Raw genomic sequence first — 20,998 nt, forward strand, 5'->3', positions numbered from 1 at the left:
TAAGATTAATCCTACATATTTTCGCATATACCATTTTCATGCACATTCGAATCCTTTGAAAATACTGTTTTAAAAATAAATCTGTTTTTCAGAAAATCAAGGTATTTGTTAATTAGACAACATACAATTTGCTGCTCAGATGCTTTGATATGCAGTAAATTTAGGCCTACTGTTATGAGGTGCTTTTCAGTCTCGCAACATTTTACATTTGGGAAACGGTCTACCTTGTCAAATTTGTAAATACAATTCAGTAAAATTTCCTAAGCTTTTCAGACAAGAAACACAAAAAAATAAGTCTGATCCCAAGGCAAAAGGGTCAAATGTTTTTAAACAAAATTATAAAAAAAAATAAACTGGAATTATACAACCAGAATACAAATTGACAGGTAAAGCCGATATATTTCTCTTCTAGTTTTACCTCAGTGTTTAGGGTGTGTATTTAAAAGGAATGGACAAAAGGATTTTATTTATTTATTTTAATAGCTTTGTAGCATTTTTGTTTTCATTTTTACAATCAGCATGTTAATATGCCTTATAATGAAGTCTATGCATCCATACAAATGAAGACTTCATTTTAATATTGACTGGAAAAAAAACAAATTTGTATTGACTGGAAAAAATTGGCTTTAAAAGGGCTTCTAAATGAAATACTGATGTGCATCATTAATAAAACTGCAATTTGTCATAAATTCTATGACTATCTACATACTCACTTAATGTCGCGTACTACATCTAAGACCAAATTAGCAAGGTATGAGTTGCACACAACAACATTATGTGCCTGCTGTTCTTTGATCTTGTCCAAAGCCATATGTTATTGTAAGCAAGGCTAGACAATAACATTTTTCAGTTGTATTGACCCCCACCACCCCCTTTTGAAATGAATTACTGTCATTGGCTGGTGAACTTTCACGTGCCTTTGATTCAGGGCACATTTGTTGTCTGTCGGTGGCCTTTAGAATCCTAATGCGCTGGCATTTAAAAACTAAATGTCACTGACAAAATGTACAGAAAAAGATTCTGAAAATACATACTGAAATGGTATTGTATATTGTCAACTAGAAAATAAACACACCAGTGTAAAAATATATTTGCTGCCTAAAATCCAATATAAATTAAGAATGAAGCACAAACATCATACCAAAAATGAGCTGCTAAATGAAAAGCTGTTATTGCTCTTATAAGTCGTGTCATGTGTACATTAAATATTCTCTGTACTAGTTTATACAAGTGTGAAAGAGGGCTGTAATATTTGTTAAGCAGGTCATATTTAAGCTGCTGAAGCATGGGGTTCATACTCATACTGTATCTGAGCTGTACTTACTGCCAGGGATTCTCCAGTGACACTGTATCTGAGCTGTACTTACTGCCCGGGATTCTCCAGTGACACTGTATCTGAGCTGTACTTACTGCCCGGGATTCTCCAGTGATACTGTATCTGAGCTGTACTTACTGCCCGGGTTTTCTCCAATGCTGTTGTTCTTGCCGTTCCAATACCAGAGCAGGAGGGTGGCATCTCGGGACCCCGAGAGAACGTAGCAGTCTCCACCGATGTACGATTCAGATCTGGCCAGGCATGTTACCACGTCTCGGTGTCCAAAAACTATCTGAGTCAGTTTACCTGAAAGAGAGCAAAGCCCAGCGTTTCACACACATTCAGAACAAATCAGCCTGAATACAGGATATTATATGCAAATGTGGACATTGTTTTCCATGTTAATGCCTGTAGTTTATATTTCTTTGATGTATTAACCCATGAGTGGAATCCATTATACTTCAACATTTCACCTCAAAATAGGCCTCAACAATTTTATTTTCTAAAGGCAATTGTGTTCCTGTGCAACATACACCCAATTCAAGCCACATTTTATTTCATGATTACATTATTCTAGAATGATCCTAAAACTGTACTGTATATTCTTACATACATTTCTTGCTAATTGCCAATTATTTCTTTAAAACAATTAACTGCTTACAAGTACAGTGATGCCAATTAACCACTGACACCTTGTGATTTTAGATACTCAAACCAATCGTCTAACTATCTGAAAGTACTGTTACCACTTAAATACTTAATTACATTAATTTTTATGAAAGTATGTAGTTAACGTTTAACCTTAAATTCAAAATAAATATAAAATGAACAATAATACTGTAAAGTCTTGACCACTGTATCTTTACTAAAACTTAGCATGACCTTATTTGGATTCGTCACAGCTTCTAGACAACTTGTCATAGCAGATAACATACCTGTGTTATAATATGGAAGTATAAAAAAGAAAGAAGAAAAAAAACACGAAGGGTGTAATACATTACTTTATTAGCTATCATAGTAATAATCAGCAAAACATGAATTGTTTTGTTGATTCATTATATAAAAATATATTTAAAAAAAAAAGAACAATTAAATGCAGTGAAAAATATTAAATAACCAAGGGTTCTCATTTTATAGTTTCAACCGATAAAACCAGATTTTTATCCCCACAATGTTTTTTTTAGGGTTAGCCATTATAAATCTTTTTTTTTTTGTTTTAACAAGATTTTTTTTTTTTAACCAGATAACAGAAAAAATAAAACCACACATCTTAGTTATTATATATATACAGCTCTGGAAAAAATTAAGAGACCACTGCAAAATTATCAGTTTCTCTGGTTTTACTATTTATAGGTATGTGTTTGGGTAAAATGAACATTTTGTTTTATTCTATAAACTACTGACAACATTTCTCCCAAATTCCAAATAAAAATATTGTCATTTAGAGCATTTATTTGCAGAAAATGACAACTGGTCAAAATAACAAAAAGATGCAGTGTTGTCAGACCTCGCATTAATGCAAGGAAAATAAGTTCATATTCATTTTTAAACAACACAATACTAATGTTTTAACTTAGGAAGAGTTCAGAAATCAATATTTGGTGGAATAACCCTGATTTTCAAGCACAGCTTTCATGCGTCTTGGCATGCTCTCCACCAGTCTTTCACATTGATGTTGGGTGACTTTATGCCACTCCTGGCGCAAAAATTCAAGCAGCTCGGCTTTGTTTGATGGCTTGTGACCATCCATCTTCCTCTTGATCACATTCCAGAGGTTTTCAATGGGGTTCAGGTCTGGAGATTGGGCTGGCCATGACAGGGTCTTGATCTGGTGGTCCTCCATCCACACCTTGATTGACCTGGCTGTGTGGCATGGAGCATTGTCCTGCTGGAAAAACCAATCCTCAGAGTTGGGGAACATTGTCAGAGCAGAAGGAAGCAAGTTTTCTTCCAGGACAACCTTGTACTTGGCTTGATTCATGCCAAAGCTGCCCGATTCCAGCCTTGTTGAAGCACCCCCAGATCATCACCGATCCTCCACCACATTTCACAGTGGGTGCGAGACACTGTGGCTTGTAGGCCTCTCCAGGTCTCCGTCTAACCATTAGATGACCAGGTGTTGGGCAAAGCTGAAAATTTGACTCATCTGGGGGTGCTTCAGCAAGGCTGGAATCGGGCAGATTTGTCTTTGTGAAGGACGCATGAATCAAGCCAAGTACAAGGTTGTCCTGGAAGAAAACTTGCTTCCTTCTGCTCTGACAATGTTCCCCAACTCTGAGGATTGGTTTTTCCAGCAGGACAATGCTCCATGCCACACAGCCAGGTCAATCAAGGTGTGGATGGAGGACCACCAGATCAAGACCCTGTCATGGCCAGCCCAATCTCCAGACCTGAACCCCATTGAAAACCTCTGGAATGTGATCAAGAGGAAGATGGATGGTCACAAGCCATCAAACAAAGCCGAGCTGCTTGAATTTTTGCGCCAGGAGTGGCATAAAGTCACCCAACATCAATGTGAAAGACTGGTGGAGAGCATGCCAAGACGCATGAAAGCTGTGCTTGAAAATCAGGGTTATTCCACCAAATATTGATTTCTGAACTCTTCCCAAGTTAAAACATTAGTATTGTGTTGTTTAAAAATGAATATGAACTTATTTTCTTTGCATTATTCGAGGTCTGACAACACTGCATCTTTTTTGTTATTTGTTTTGCAAATAAATGCTCTAAATGACAATATTTTTATTTGGAATTTGGGAGAAATGTTGTCAGTAGTTTATAGAATAAAACAAAAATGTTCATTTTACCCAAACACATACCTATAAATAGTAAAACCAGAGAAACTGATAATTTTGCAGTGGTCTCTTAATTTTTTCCAGAGCTGTATATATATATATAAGCTTTATAAAGTGAAATATGAGCACAGCCTCCTGCTGTGTTGTAAAATCAGTCTCGGTTGAAAGGCTAATGCAGAGATACACCCACGCAAATAGGTTCAATAAAGAGACAACTGAATGCTTTGATATATCCACTACACCCATTAATTCCACCAATGAGTACAACAAACATGTGGGATGAAGAAAACGTGTTCTAATTAACTTTCATATTAGAAGCTTACACTCTGCCCCTATAATCTACAGGACAGAAGCAATTGTGAGGCAACAACAGCGGTCGGTTGCAAATAATTACAGAGCATAATCATTTTTAATCTACCCTTTTTATATTAACATAGGCACAAGGTAATACGGCTACAGTATAGCCACCCTTCCCCTATTCCTTTCCCTATTCCTCCTCTGCCTTTAAATTAAATTTAGAACCCATGTAGATCTCTAAAAAGGCACAATTGGTTTTAAAATGAAACCAGAGTATGAAGTTGTAACCTGCGAGCCTCATTTGTGACCCTGACCCCCTTCCCTGGCGTCTCGTTCGCTGAACACGGAGAAGAATAATGCAATTACCTGAGTCAGTGGAATAGACACGGAAACTCTTATCCCAGAAGCCACAGACCAGGATGAATCGGTTGTCAGCAGTGATGACAAAACACTGGGAATGGATCTGAATGCTTTGGTCCAAAAGGTCAGTGATTTGCCTCCTGTGGGTGCCGACGTTGCTGGCTGGAAAAGCACACACACACACACAAATGAGCCCGGGAGCCAGGCAGGGGATGTACAATGGTTAAAATGATCGCTGACATTCAGTGGCATGCATCTGCTGTACAGAAGATTGCAACAATTCATATACACAGTTCAGTTCATTTAGCAGTATTACACATACAGTGTAGACCATTTAATAAATCAGTACTGAATTAAAAGTAGTTCCCTTAACTGCTCTAATATTTTAACACTGATGAAAAGCTACCTAAAAAGGGAAAAGGGAAGGAAACCTGATTAATGTTGTGCTTCTGAGCTGAATGAAATTAAGCTCCTACCCATGCAAGTGTTACTTTTGTGGTTTTTAAGTTGGTCAGGAATAGCTTAATGTAGTTTTTGATTACAGTGTTTTAGAAATTGTACGGCCAGCACATCTATTTGAATGCAATATCCAGCTGGTACAGCTAAACGCGGCATTGCACAATTTTTTTTTTTGTTTCTGTTTTAACATGTATGTGTATATGTAACATGAAAATAACTCTATGTAAGACCGACATCAGCAATATCATCCATGTAAGTATTTACTATTATGGATATTATTTCTCCTATAAGATAAGATATCATTTACATGATCAGCTCTAGATTTCATGGGACGATCGTGTATTTTCTTACACCCCATGACTCCTATTTTCTCATTAGTAGACAATTTTATATCCAAATGTACTGTTAGAAAGCTGTTTCTACAATTCCAGACAATTTTAAAAAGCTGTGATAAATCTAAAGCACCAGGGATACACAAAATAAGATTGCAGGAAATACTGCCTATTATGTTCTGAGGCACCAGACTGTATATTTGACATATTCCTTAGTACTTTCATAAAAGAGCAGGTGCAAGACAACTCTGTGGAATGGAACAGTGGTTAATCTTCAGCTAGCATCTTAATAATAACAACTTGTTGGCCCTGGTATATCTAGTCATGTAGAATATACAACGTATAAATTAATAATGTTGTGGAATGCAAACAGTCCCTCTGATATTTATTATCAAGACAAAAATCATGTAGTGGTTGAAAGAATCAGGATTTGAATGAAGACATTTCTTTTGTGTAAAAGCTTTTGTAACCAGCTAGTGTATTAACATTTTCCATAGTTTCATGAAACTATTATTCCTACTCTTTCAGAAAACTATTTCCTCATGTTTTCAAAAGTTAAGTAAGCACAGACAACACGTTATGTAATAATAACAAATAAATAATAATAATTTTCATATATAGCTCTGAACTTCTCAGCCTTTCAAGATTAATGTAAAATGAACTGCTCACGGAAATATTTTGGTTGACAAATAAGTTTTTATGCTTTTAGGGTTGATAGGCTGTTGCATTTTAATTTGTTCTGCTTTTCATTTTGAAAGATATAGTACAAAGCTAGGATGACACAATAAACCTGTATTTTAAAAACGAAAGAAAATGAAAATCAAGCATGTTAAACCAGTATGAAAACAAACAAACAAAAAAAACAAAACATAATTTAAGTCGCTGGAGAATTTTCGCAATTACACATTCACGCTCCCTGCCTGAACAGCAGGTCCACAAAGGGGGGATTGATCTCCTTAATGATGAAATTCTGGAAGCACACACTTTATTTTTCATCTTGCACGACTGCTAGAAGTCCTGCTGTTATCATATAAAAAAAAAATATTCCCCAGCAGTGGAGCTGCTGCACTATAAGAGCACCAATTCATCACTGAGACTCCCCTCTCCTGCTCATCAACAAGTCTGAGTGATGAAAAGATCCAATATTGTCCTGACAGTACTTCATGCACATTCTCAATCACACATTATTACAGCATCCATATTCATTTTCACTGACAAGTGTCCTATCCCTGTTCAAATTAGGCAGCCCAACGAGGAGGGGTAGGGGGTTGATGAAATACTGGCAAAGCTACAGCTCATTGCATTCCAATTTGCATGCAAATGGTTTATGAAGGAAAATTCCATTCGGAGAGAGCACAGGTGAAAAACAACAGTAATCTACACTTCAGGGCCACCATACAGGGTGTAATGAATCGCAGAGGAAGAGAGACAAGTGACAGACCTATCACAGGATCGATTTCCACTGGCAGCTGGTAGGGCTGGTCCTGGACAGAGCCTTGATGGCCTGGATCAGAGGGAAAAGCAAAACAAAAATAGATGACAAATTAGATTAAAAAAAAGATGATAGTTTTGAAAAGTCCAGTTTGTGTGTGCGTTTAGACTGTATTAACATCTATGTTTTGTGCTATTTTTTTAGTGTGTCTAAAAATTTATGGACTTAGAAGTTTTGTGGTTCAAGAACAAATGCACTTATAAGGGAATGAATTGAGATGGAAGTTCATTGGACACATTTAATACAAGTCGTTAAAACTGCTGAATTATTGAGCTTTTTAAGAGTTTTAGTGAGTGTTATTAGAAAATCAACAGAAAATTGATTTAATATCAAACAGATGAAAGTTTGCAGATAAAATAGGAGTAGTTTTAATAGATTACATTCCAACAAGTTATTGGTTAATTTTATATTTATTTACACTGCCATTCAATGGTACCTAATAATGTGTAGATTTCAAATGATGGGAAAAGCATAATTTTGTGTTTAACAATTAACACGTTTTGCACAGGTTTTTTTCTGTTTTATTTAATACCTGCTGACTTAAAACATGTTCAAGGGAATTACTTAGAAAGTCAGTATCTGCACACTCTTCTGCTTTCACAAACAAAAAACAGGAGATCGCTTTTTACATCTAAATCAAGTAAACAGTATTGGTCAGAGGGCAAATTAGGTGCAGAATGCAGACTCACCACTGAGCCCGTGCCACTTGTTCACAGCAAACAGTCTGTTGGCAGTGACAGTGATGATGGCGGGTGCAGCCAGCCCAGGCTGCGTGTTTGCGGCCACGTGAGCCACGGGGGAGTTAGACGGAAACTTGAGCACCATGATGACGTCCTGCTGCATTTGTTCAGTGAACATCATTGGGGTCTGCAGGAGGAGATACTGTTGAGTGGCCCACAACGGGGGAATGAAAACCAAAGACAGGAGGGTGGGAAAGGGAAACGAAAGGAAAGAGAAGCACAGGGAAGAAAGCTCAGGTTAAAACTAGAAAGCCACTGAAAAAGACACAAGCAAAGAGCAGCACACAGACCGGGGAGTTCAAATAAGTAAGTCAGGAGCCTTGTTTAAAGAACTATGCAGGATTTGAGGGAATAAACACGGTTCAGGTTCAGTTTACAAACTTGTAATCCACTGAAGTACTTTTTTTTATTTTCTCCGAGTCTGAATAGTGGAATCAGAAGTTGCACTGACACTGAAATATTTGTTGACATTGATGTAATAAAAGGTTCTATTGTCAATACTTCTCAACTTATTAATTGATTATATATCCACATATACTTTGATGTAGGCCAGTGCACAAGAGATGAATTGATCAACAATTGCTATGTTTTAGTTTTTATGCTTTTATCTATTCTGTAATTTAGCCATTTTCATGAACTGCAAAAAGGCCAATACAATTTATAGAGGCACAATCCATTTAGTGCAAAGTCACCACAAATTAATTTGTGCAATAAGGGTGGTGAAACCCACAAAAGTTTGTATCTGAAATTATCTGAACCCCAGGAATGTAGAGTGTAGTAAAAACACACCTAATCAAGAAATTAAAATTGGATCTCGCAACCCACATTAACAAAAAACATCCAAATAAAAGACTAATAAAAATGGAAGGATTTGCAGCCCCACACCATACATAAAAAATAGTAAAATAAAAAAGAATGAACTGAAAATGGAGTGCTTGATTATACATTAACAGCATAATTCTAAAAATGAATACCGGTATGTTCAAGCTACCTAATAGACTAAAAAATAAGTGCTCATTCCATACTTACCCTTTATATCAAAGTTATATACAATAATAAAGTAAAACATTAAGTAGACCAACAGTGATTAGAATATACATACAAATAGGGATAACAAATAACAATGAGAAATACTAACAGTGGATAATCCATTGTAACAACAGCTATGGAGTGAAGAGCTGCTGATCTGTACAGTACATGCATTAACACCAAAGATTAATTGGAAGCTACTATATTGTTGAATGGATGCCATGAGAACAGAGTGATGCTTGTCGCCCTTTCTTTAGAGAGCTGTGATGACAAGACCCCCCCTTCTCTTATACCAGCTGTTTCCAGCTGCAGATTTGCAGCGCCATCTGATGCTCATCGTTGCAAGGTTTGCCTGTAGAGCAATCTGATATCCCAGTAGTGGGCTGATTCAGTATATGAAAAGTTGGCACTATGGGTTTGCCAAAAATAACTAAAGACACCTTCACTAGTCATCTTCAACGTATTTTACTACTTAAAGAAATCTTGAACATTACGCAGTCTCATTTTTATAATGTGGAGCAGCTGGTTTTGTGCACCTAAGATGCGAATCAAAGATCTGCTCATCAGCTGCTCTGCTGGTCTTCTGTGTGAGTGGCTTAAAACCAATCAATATTTTGAGTTAATCCTCCCCAAATACTCATTCAATTAAAGGTGTCAGTAATGCATCATCTAATGTGGCCTCAATTAAATCCAGTGATCTGATGCTGCGAAAGCACCAGGGAACTGGCCAACAGCAGCACACTCAGACAAAATAGGCAACGTGCATGTGGCAGCTAATTGCTACACCTGGTGTAAATTACTGCTTATAGTCTACACAGCAGGATAAGACATTCACATCTTGAGAACAATGAAACAAACAAAAACTGTTTGAGCTTGTTAGGGGTGTCAAGGCTAATTTGCATTTGTAAAATGAATTTGGACAAGGGACAAATGAACGGCAGAAACAATGTAGATGAAAAGCTTTAAAACTGCTCTGAATGCTTATTCATATTATTTATATTTATTCTGAAAAAAGAATAATAAGGACTACACTATTAAACACACTTATCGTTTTGCTTGATATGAAGTAGCGACATTTGGAACAGGGACATTTGGTTATCACTTATTTTATACTTTTGTGGCCTGTGAAATCTATTAAATATACATAATCCAAACTTAAGGTCACCACATTGACAGAGGTCAGCCGAGCACACAATATGTAATATTACTAGTTTTTAGGAAGCTACTATTATGGTTAACTCATACCTGTATCTTGTGAACTATGGTATGGTTTGATGTCTGTACATTAAATTACATACTGGATGCTACATGTTAATATGGTCTCCTGTGTATATGTGGAAACACATATTATATTAATACATACAAACTACACCCGACATGGATAATCCTCAGTAGTCCCATTAAAATGTATATAGAGAGGGTAATCAATATGAAACAGTGAATTATCATTTTTATTCCAAGAGTGAAGACTAGATAACTTACAAGCCCCAAAGGTGTGATCAGTAATTAAAACTGTAATTTACATCTTTATATTGGCTGATCTGGGGTACTAATACTACACGACTGAATTTTACTGCTCAGCTGTTATTTCTGTTAAGTTTGGTTGTATATTTGTGTTAAATCTATGATGTTTAGCGGAAAATATACTGCAATACAGGTATGCATGTATTCCAAAATATTTTTTTTTTTTTCCTGTGGTTTGCAAGATTAAATGCATAAAACTGTTTGATAATATGATAATTACCAAGGCAGGATTTAATTTTTTTTGTTTTCATTTTTGAAAATGTTTTACTGAACGGTATATGTTTCTGTTTTCTGCTTTATTTCAACAAGTTAAAAATGCTCTCAATCGCTGACTTAATCCAGTGGCAGATTTTTAAGAATGGTTTAAATATGCACCCAATGTTCAATGCACACATTATTGAACACCTCTGAAAGGCTAGGAGTGACTTTCACAATCAATGTCAATGCCAGCAGCAGGCTTTACTATAGGGGTGCCAGGGGTAACCCTGGGCAGAAATTGCACACCACCTTTCTTTTTTAAAAAGCCCATCTGCTTTTGGTTTGTGTTGCTGTTTAAAGTCTATGGAAGTCAGGCAGACCTGTCAAATGCTACAGTCACACCTGACAAAGTTGGATGGAAACAAAAACTAAATACAAGGCACCTTTAACCACTTGAATGTCAAAATCTGTAAGTGGCTGCCTGGTTCAGGGTATGTGATTCCCACTCCACTCTAGCGTAATGTTTCAATTAAAGTGCTTTCACTAATATGGATATTAGTTTACAACGTTTTTAAAAAAAAACATTATGAAGCCGTTTTTATAAAACAGGATGGCAGAATTGCGGCATGATATGTATAGTATAGTTACCTGTCTTAAAACATTATCTTTTGTGCTCCTTATGCTGTTGGAATAGTCAGTTTAACTTAAGCTGTAGTGTAAACTGCCCTTTTGTAATGGAAGAATTTAGGTCTGTGCCAAGAATCTACTCTGAAAAGCGGCAGGTTTTGGACCCTCATCTAAAAACTTAAAGGACATTTACATGGTTCAAAAAGTCACTTAACAAGTATATTATTTGTGAGTGCATGTGTACAGTATCATAGAATTGTTTGGTATCTATCAATCTAGAAATATATATATATCTACAGTGTTGATTAATGCATGGCTATGTTTCATTTAATAGATTTCGTGACAGCCAGTACTTAACAAGCAAATGTTTTATATTGGCAACAGAAATCAGAGAGAAAGGTTATTTGTTTGCCATGGGACAGAGTTTTTTTTTTTTTTTTTTTACGGGAAGATCTTGTCATACTGGTACATCAGTTCTTCAGCCTCAAGACTGTAGCTGCCTCTTTCTGCTGGTGCGTGCCTGTGTTGTGAGTAATGACGGTTGGGGGAAATCAGCCTGTCAGCAGTGCAAGGGCAGCGTACTAATAGGGGCCTTGCCTGTCTACATCACTGCCTCCCTTTTAATGTTTGCAGTAATCTCAGTTTGAAAGCAAACACCTTTCCCCGATTCATTCCTTTGGCAAATCAAATATCAGGTGTTCATTTGGGCATTTATCAGGCATTACCAAACTGTAATCTAAACCTGAACTCTTAAATGATAAAATGGGGAGGGGAGGGTAAAAGAAAAGTGCAAGGTTGCTGTAGAAAAACATACCATTTGAAGAGAAACAGTGCCCAGTCATCAAACATAATATGGGTCAAACTTAACATTTAACAAGGCAGCCCTGGAATTTATTGTCCTCTTGGAGATTGGCCTTGTTCCAGTACAGCTAATTTCGGATTAGTTTGCGAAATGGCATGAACTAAAAAGCATCAGCAAAGCCTGCAAAAATACATATACATTTAGGGACTAAATGTCCGTCTTTGTAAGTAGACTCACCACCTGCATGGCAGAACTCCTCGGAGGATGTGGCTCTATTAGCAGCTGACAAGGGGTTTGTCCAAAACTTCGGATCTGAGCTTCAACAGCCTGGAAATAAACAAGGAAAGATTGCATGTTAGGAGGTGCTAATTACAAGCCATAGACCCATAACTGTCACATGAAAATGTCGTTCTGCACTTTCTGGATTGTATCATGGTTTAAAAAATGAAGCCTTTGTGTTTGAGTGTGGTTCTGTGTGGATGTGTGTGTGTGTGCTCTCTCAGCTCTATGGCTAAGGAAAGTGCTTGGCTCTGGAGTGGAGCATGAGGTCATCTTGGAGGACTGTAAATGCTATTTCCACGAGAAACACTGTAAAATCCCCCTATCCCAATTTTAAACAGAAACGAGACGTTTCAATTGCAAACACTACTTTTTGGCTTTGTTTCAAACTCCCCACATTTGTCACAGATCCCAGGAATAAAAGCTAATCTTTAACAGGTACATTCAAGTCTTCCACATTTCTCCCTGGCAGTGACTGGGCCTCATTTCACCTTGATATCCGAGCATCGGAAACAGCACTTTACCACTTTCTGCAACCTAACTTTGATCATGGCTTCTACCATCTGCACAGAACGGGGGACTGGACTGTATTCCTCTACACTGTTTTTTTGGTAAGAATTCAGATACTGTATTAGTAAATCAATTACTAACAGATGACATTTTTTTTGTTTGTTTTTGGTCTGCAAAATATACAGCAATATACCAACCTAGATCTACCGTAACTTATAATATTCAGGAAAAAAAATATATATATATAAAAAAAAATGCTTGTGTATAACTGACAGGACAGCCCCAGTAGTGTTCATGTAATCTACCAACCTTTTATTCTCATAATATTACACAAAACAGTGGTTTATCCCAGAACAAAATGCACGTTCACTACACTTGCCAACGGGAACAAAAAGGATAATGCTAATTTACAATGAAACTACTCGTTTTACCCAGTATCACAGAGCTTTTCTGGAAGTTTGCTCTGTAAAATGTAAAAAGCATGCAAGGTTATTTTTAAAACATTGTATTATTTGTACAATTATATCGGACGTGCCAATGGGCTAATTTCATACTGCTTAAAATACAAAATAAAACAAAGAAAACAAGAAAGGCCTTTTCAAGTCGATAGGTTTCTTTCTTTTCTTTTCCCAACAGTGAATTGCATTGATCCAGTTAAAACCTCTTTCCTGACAGGCAACCCATGTTTAAACTGCCTGGAATCCCCAGAGCCCCCAGGTCTGAATCCGTCTCTCACCCTCTGTTATCCTATGATGAATTAGGCACAAGTGAAAGGGTAGAGACTGACAGCACTGCTGGTGAACGAAGCCCTGTTTTAATGAGTGAATCAGGTACAGTACCACAGGCGTATCCACCCTGCCCGCAGATACAGCACATGTGGGTTTAGACCCTGGGCCAAAGATGTAAAGCACCAGCAAAACATTTCGTACGAGACCTTCCAAAAAAGTGTGTTTATTTTAGCAACAATCATTTTTTGCTACTGGGGAGGTTTCACATAAAGGTGTCATGGATTACACATGTTTTAGGAGGTTGCTAAATTTCAAAAAAATCTAAAAATTGCAAAACACGTAGAAAGCCTGATAATACAAACATGGTAAAGGGGTTCTTCTTGAATATCAATTGTATCAGTAAAGGTACTCAATTAAATTTAACTTAAAAGGCTAAAATTAGTAAATGCAGTATTTGTAAATATACTCAAGTAGGTAGTTAATTAATCCCATGTAATTGAAAAAAGGTTAATTTATTCTAAACCTTTACCAGTAATCTTTTTACCAACCTTGGGAAATCACACTCGAAGATAGAAATGGTAAAGCATGGGGTACTAGTGATAGTATCCCGTGTTTTCTTGGCTGGATGCTATATATGAACCAGAGAGCAATACACAGCTCACATGGGGGTAATAAAATCCTGCTTAAGAATTACATTCCTTGCCTAATAATATGCGTCACGCTTTTTATTAACTGGTCAATAATTCAAATTGATTATGATTATTGTAAAGCATTTGCAATTAATGCTGAAGTATTTTGTTTAATTTCTCTAACCCCAACACAGGACAATTACATGTTCTTATTCAGTTTTTTACTTATTTTTACACCTCTCTGATTTTAAACAGAACAAAAATAACATTTTGAAAAACAATATTAAATGCAGATTATACAATATGTAGCCTAGCACACTGCACAACACTAAACTGTTTCAGTGTACAAATCGAAGTTTAAACCACAACACATACAGCAAATGGGGAATGACTTATTACTGAAAAAATACAACCGCTCAAATAAAACTATAAATCGAGCACAGAGTAACATGCTAATTAGAAATGTTTCCTGCACTGTCAGTGGGAAAGCACTTATTGTTGGTGTGACAGAAAAAAATGTGACCTGTTCTTCCCTCCCTCTCCATACAACCTTCTGGTCAAAAATGAATTATACCAAGGGCCCTGCGTGACATCCACCCCCCTTCCCGCCCATACATGTCCAAAATTAGCCAACAGACAGGTCCCTGATGACCACTATGATGCGGGTAGCTGGTATTGGTTTAATTCCACCTCTTCAGTAGGGATTCAGTTCAGACTAATTTGGGGTGTTTCCCATCTGGTGGCACGTATGAACAACACAGAAAAATATGTCCATGCAAGAGTCTTTTACGAGAGTGGGATTTGAATTGTGGTCCCTCTAGACCTGTATTGATTGCTATTGTTCACTGCATCAGTATAATGCATGCCTGTTTTTCCACCTCTCAGCAGTCAAACTATTAAAATCTCATCTATCTCCACTTTGTGTATGCAAGGTCTATCTGCGTGTGTATGTATGTATGTGTGTATATATATAATTGGTTTCTCAAAACTGGTGAAAAAAGTCAACTTGCTTGCTTTAAAAAAATAATTAATTACTTAATAAAATAAAGAATGCAACAAAACTTAAATAAACAAAAGGTCATTCTACTAATTCTAGCTACCGTTGTTTTTCTTATGACTGGTGAATTTTCTGCATGTCTTCCATATTCACTTTTATTAAATTTAGTTTTTAACACACAGTACATTAAACTGTAAATAGCCACAATGGTTTGTTTTAGATCCTATAAGAATCTAGGAACAATGAAGGCCTAACCCAGCACTAACGGATACAGTTTTTGGCATCGTTTTTTTATTTATTTATTATTTTTTATTTTAAACGTATGCCATGTTATTTTTATGTACAGTATCTGTCATTCCATCCTTGTTGACATTTACTATTGGTTGCAAAACTGACAAAACGACCAAAGAGAAACTAAGTATGAGAAATTAAGCATTTAAAACAAACATACGTTTCATTTTACAATACATCTTTTCAAGAACATTTTTCTGAAGGAAAATTTAACATATGAAAATAGATCTGGCAGGATAAAAGGCAGCGTGTTTTGAGGGTGGACGAATATTCCTTGGTTAGACAGTTACTATTAACAGAACTCTTATTAAACCTTATTTCATGTGGTAAAGTAATCACAGTCTGTGAAAATATGAATTGGTTTCCATTATCAGGGCCCTGTAACTACCTAATCTAGAGTGAGACATTCCAAACCCACAGACTAGCCTAGCAAGGCAGTGCAGTCTCTGGGGCAGCTCCACTGCTGCAGCTGTTGAACCACTGCAGCATAATCCCAGCTGCCAACATGAAAAAAAAAAATCCAGCCTGTCAGAGCAGACAGGACCAACAGAAACAACCGTAACCTGCACCGGAGAACCGGCTCTGTGTTACTTCAAACCACTTTTTTTTTTTTTTTTGGTAAAACGTGTGATTTTTCAGACCTTATCAATATACATAAACGCATAAAAAGAAAGAACGGGAATGGGTTTAACTGACAGTGTTTACGACTAGCACCTGAAAAAACAAACAAAACAAACAACAAAAAAAACAGACTGCTAATTTTTTTTTTCTTTACATGTAAAATGGCCCAGTTTTGATCCATTCTTAAATACTGTATATACATTTCACTTTCCAACATTAAAACAGATGATTTTCATAACAATACTGGATTCACCCCATAGGAAAGAAGTTTCATATTCAAGTGTACTGTAGAGCTTTCAAAACGGCAAATAACACTGTTCTAGGAGAACAAATAAAAAAAAGGAAGAATAAAAAAAGCTTGTATTATTAACAACTATATATACTGTAGGTTCACACTTATTTTCTGCTTCTGTTCCAAACAACTTTAGGAATGGCCAGTCTGTGAAATGAGACTGGCGTTGGTGATGAATCTGCATGCCAGGCAATGGAGTGCTGTTTCATGTGGATTACTTGGATGAATTCATAAATCTGAACCTGCCCTCTCATCTCAAGCTACTCCAGTCAAAGAGCGTGAAGGACAGAGGGAACACAAATGTCTAAAAAGTAATAAGGACCTCCATAATTCTACGCACAGTTAATTCCAACTGGAAAACAAAATTGCCTGCATAACACTGCTTTATTTCATAATGCACTATGATGCAAATTATGTCCACTTTAAGCAGTTAGGAATCAGACTTTCCCTTTAATTCTGATTAAACGTTTACCTTAGCACAAGCCAAAGCTGCGTAATTCTACAGTTGCTGTAAACAAAAAAAAAAAAAAAAATTACAAAAAAAAGAAAAGTCTGAAACATAAAAACAAAGTCATATTGAATGATTCAACCCATAGCAACTCTAAATATATATTCAGGTTATGAGTTATGCCACAGTTGTGATGTTTATACATTCTACAAAAGTCTGCATGAATACCTAAAATACTTAGCACCTCTGATTTACTGTTCAGTGACATTGTTTAAGGAAAAAATAATTACCGCACTTGCTTCCATCCAACAGAAACAGATTTGGTTTGCTGCACACCTAATGGCTGTCATTGGTGAACTGCCAGTTGCAGACAAAACTTTGATTTTGGTGTACTGTCGCATTCCCTAATGGTGCTGTGTTTAACAAAGTTAACAAAACATGAAATTCAATAGCAACTCTTCTCGAAACAATACAGCACATTTGAATAATGAAGGAGAGCTTGAAAGCACAGATACAGGAAACCACTTCATATAAATCAGAAGGGCTGGACCATTCAATCAAGGAAAATTCAGTCCATTATTGTGAATAAGGCCTTATGAATCCTGTGACAGGATGCTACTCCTTCGGATGAGACGTAAAAGCCGAGGTCCTAGTCTAAGTGACTTTGTAGCAGCAGCTGTTAAGGGTAAATAGTTCACCCCTAGTCTGTAAGTCGCTTTGGATAAAAGTGTCTGCTAAATGACCAATTAATAATAATAATGACTTACCTCTCTTAGCACTGGATCAGCAATGGAGCTCAGGTTAACAGCTCCTTCGTATGTTAGGTAGTAAAAGACATTGAGTGCCCGGACAGCCTCTGGACCTTGCTGCTTGTATCCGAAAATCAGATCTATCCACTGGTGTAGCTGGCAGGAGACAAACTCGCTCTCAAGGGCCTGTTAAAAAGAAACAAACAAAAAAATGAAGATAAAGCTTCTGTCGTTCATTTTAGCACACCAATTTATTTGAATTTAAATTTTTACATGATTTTGGGCAAACACAAATAAACAATCTATCTTTTGTTTTTAATTACTGGTACATTAAGTTATAATAGTTCTCAACCTAAAAACTCGATGATAAAGCAACTCAAAATTGAGGAGGTGACCTCTTATGACTGGTAAAGGTTCTTTTATATTAGAAGTAGTATTTTGGTAAAGATTCTTTTATATTAGAAGTAGTATTTTTTATTAATGAAAGGAATTTCTTTTTAATGCCAAAGCATTTAGGTAAAAAGGCACTTTTCTTGTCACGAACGGGCAAGAGAGAAAACATTTATGCTTGCACATAAAAACAGCAATTGTCTTAATTTGCACAGGGCTGTCTGAACAAAGGCCCTAAATATGCTCAAATTAGAATGAGAGGCTTGATTGTCATTGCGGGTTTTGTCACATTAATGCATGACAAACATTAAACCGTACACTTAAATGGCAATTTATATAATTTAAATGTTTACTGCAGGAGCAGCTCATCGCTCATTTAAATGTGACCTTCTGACAGCTAATTTCAGTTAATTCTCTCGATTCACTTAATTAGAACTTTCAATCAGGAAAAGCCAAGATCCGGTAAATGTCTCCTGTCTAGGATGACATGTTCTTGTTGTCAAGATGCAGCTCAAAAATTGTAAAATCCATTTTCATAAAGAATTTACACAATGCTAAAAAATGCCACTGAAAACCAACCATATTGTATGAGACTCCTAAGACTCATTTTCTTTTGATTTATATATGAGAGGAAATCAGAATTATGCTACTCATCCAAAGGAAAACTATCCAACTGTAACTGGAAGACATAATAAACACAGCTCATTAAACATAGAAACTTTTTCAAAATTATTATTAGAGAACGCTTAGCTTTTAGTTAACTGTCTAGTCTAATTCATATACAAAATGGCTTTAATTAAATTCAGTTTTTAAGTTAAATTATAATTGGGGCTTCTGATTTTCTGTGTTTTCCCCCCTCGACTTTTCTACTCTCCTTTAATTCACTTGATACCTGCAAGCCATTTCTTAAAGGAAAGTAGAAAAGTTGGGGCAAAACACCAAAAATCAGAAACCCTAATTATAATTTTGTAACTAAAGATCATACAAATTAACTTGGCCTACAGTGGTTCAGTAATCTCAATTTTTAACATGTGGGTCCTCTCCAAGAGTTTTACTTTACATTTCAGGAAATCCTGTAGTTAAAAATAATAAAGAAAGAGACTTCAACAACAATCACACAAAATCTAAACCAGTTGTTAAAGGATAATCTATGAAGTTGAGAACCCCTTTGGGTATTTTGTAGGATTGTTAAAATCAGACTTATGTAAAATGTACAGTACGTATTTTTTCGAGAGTTTAATTTAACAATGGTGCATGTGGAGTATGTGTTTCCTCAATCTTCCACTAGTCTATGAATACAACATTTATGTCTAAAAAGCAGTTTTCTGTTAAAATGTGCTCCACATTATTTTGGTAAACCTGATAAGACCAATCACAATATTTATATAATAATTGAAATACCCCCTCAATGCAGGGAAGGTACATGATAACAATCAATACATGATTACATGCTTCTAGTCCCTGAAGAGTGATCTTATCAAGCATTTGAAAGCAGCAGGCAATTTGTTTCTAGTTACCAATAGGGGAATTAGATAGCTTAACAGAAAAACAACATTAATGAATAGAAAAACTATATCCTTACTCATAAGAAAAAAAAAGTGTAATTTTAATATGCAAACCAACAATTGACCTAATGTTTTATTATTAAAACATATAGCTATATAACTGCATGTCAAATGCATAATGTACATGTATAGTTCTTGCTTGTTCTTAAAATTAATAGACCTAAACTCCTTACTCACAACAGGCATAACAAATGGATAGCTAGCCCATAAATCTTGACAATTAGTGTTTGGGGCCCACTGGCTTGGCATATTGTCTGGATCAGAAATACTTTGCCATACAGTACTGCTTGTATATGTTATACCCAAATAAGCAATGTGTTTAGTACTATAAAAACAGGATCTAATCCTTTGGGTCGAGCAATTAGGTTATAACACAAATTCTACTGTATGCAGTCTATACACTAACAGGTCTATTTATATGGCTGGAAATGCAGAAAACAATTACAGCAGGTAAAAAAGAAAGCATGACTCAACACCTACATTGTGCAGAGGCATGGTAATAAATACATCAATACGAAGCAGTAGAAGGAGATGGCACACGTCAGTAACTAATGAGAAGGTGTCTGCAGTTATTCGCAATTTACTGTAATAACAGTGACAGAGGAATAAAAGCTGATTATGAACCATTATTACTATTGGGAAAGACAAGCATGTAAAATATAAGCATAGCTCATGCACCTTATGTTTTATGCAATGTTTAATTATCTGTTTAATAAATAATAATATGGATACATTGTGAATCTCAAATACTTCTGAATGTGACCAGTTATTGTAAAAACATTAAAAATGTTGCTTTATTATGCTTCCATTTAAAAACTGCAGATGCTAGATTTGCAAGATTTTCTCATGAGAAACTCTTGTTTCTAGAAGATTTAGGCACAAAGGGCTTTGTGCACTGAAAAAGGCATGGCTAATTTATATACCAATTAGCAGGCTTTCTATATTATTTATATTTTCTATAGAGGATCATTACAGTAAGTCACGAAAAAATAAGTCATGAATCAGAGCCAGTTAATTCTTTGAAGAACTGATATTTCTGTATGACTCCTAAGGAGAAGTGTTTCCAATTTATTTCTAGATACAGGTACGAAGATGTATTCTACCAGTGTAAAACATGTACACCTACATTTTTTCAATTATGTATTACTGTTTTATTCACCTTGCTTTATTCTTCCATTCCACCATGTTTGCATATGCAAGATTTCATAATTTGGTAGCTATGCTTTTCAAACCTTGATATATGACCGTTGTAATTTACAGTGACGATGGCTGGTTGTTACTGCCTAATTAAAGCTGGTTTTATGTTTTCCTCTTAAAAAGATGATATATCCTTTCTGCATTTTTTAATTCTTTGATTTTGTGCTTTGTTCCAATCAAAACATGCTTTGAATTAAACAAATCTGATGGAATGCCAGGATCTTGTTTCCCTTCTAAGGTTTGAGGAATCAGGAGGGAAAGGTTTCCCCTGTTAGCGAGCTAAAACAGCCACACGGCAGAAATGTATTCACATTTTAAGACTGACAAATTGTTTG

At 36.0% G+C, this 20,998-nt stretch overlaps 1 protein-coding gene across 5 annotated transcripts in view; it reads right to left on the reverse strand.

The window, feature by feature from the left end:
• Nucleotides 1-20,998, reverse strand: part of LOC117420647 (lipopolysaccharide-responsive and beige-like anchor protein) — a 311,185-nt gene that overhangs the window by 16,058 nt on the left and 274,129 nt on the right. For 3 of the 5 annotated variants that reach the window (XM_034034155.3, XM_034034153.3, XM_059028758.1), the window contains 6 exons: nucleotides 17,530-17,697; nucleotides 12,205-12,294; nucleotides 7,737-7,929; nucleotides 6,997-7,059; nucleotides 4,771-4,926; nucleotides 1,454-1,621 (listed from right to left, as the gene is read on the reverse strand). In XM_034034155.3, the coding sequence (XP_033890046.3) occupies nucleotides 1,454-1,621; nucleotides 4,771-4,926; nucleotides 6,997-7,059; nucleotides 7,737-7,929; nucleotides 12,205-12,294; nucleotides 17,530-17,697 (838 nt within the window). The remainder of the gene's footprint in view (nucleotides 1-1,453; nucleotides 1,622-4,770; nucleotides 4,927-6,996; nucleotides 7,060-7,736; nucleotides 7,930-12,204; nucleotides 12,295-17,529; nucleotides 17,698-20,998) is intronic. The other 2 variants (XM_059028772.1, XM_034034157.3) reach the window with 2 other exon arrangements.

The sequence above is a fragment of the Acipenser ruthenus genome, chromosome 1 (assembly GCF_902713425.1).
Source record: "Acipenser ruthenus chromosome 1, fAciRut3.2 maternal haplotype, whole genome shotgun sequence".
NCBI lineage: Eukaryota > Metazoa > Chordata > Actinopteri > Acipenseriformes > Acipenseridae > Acipenser > Acipenser ruthenus.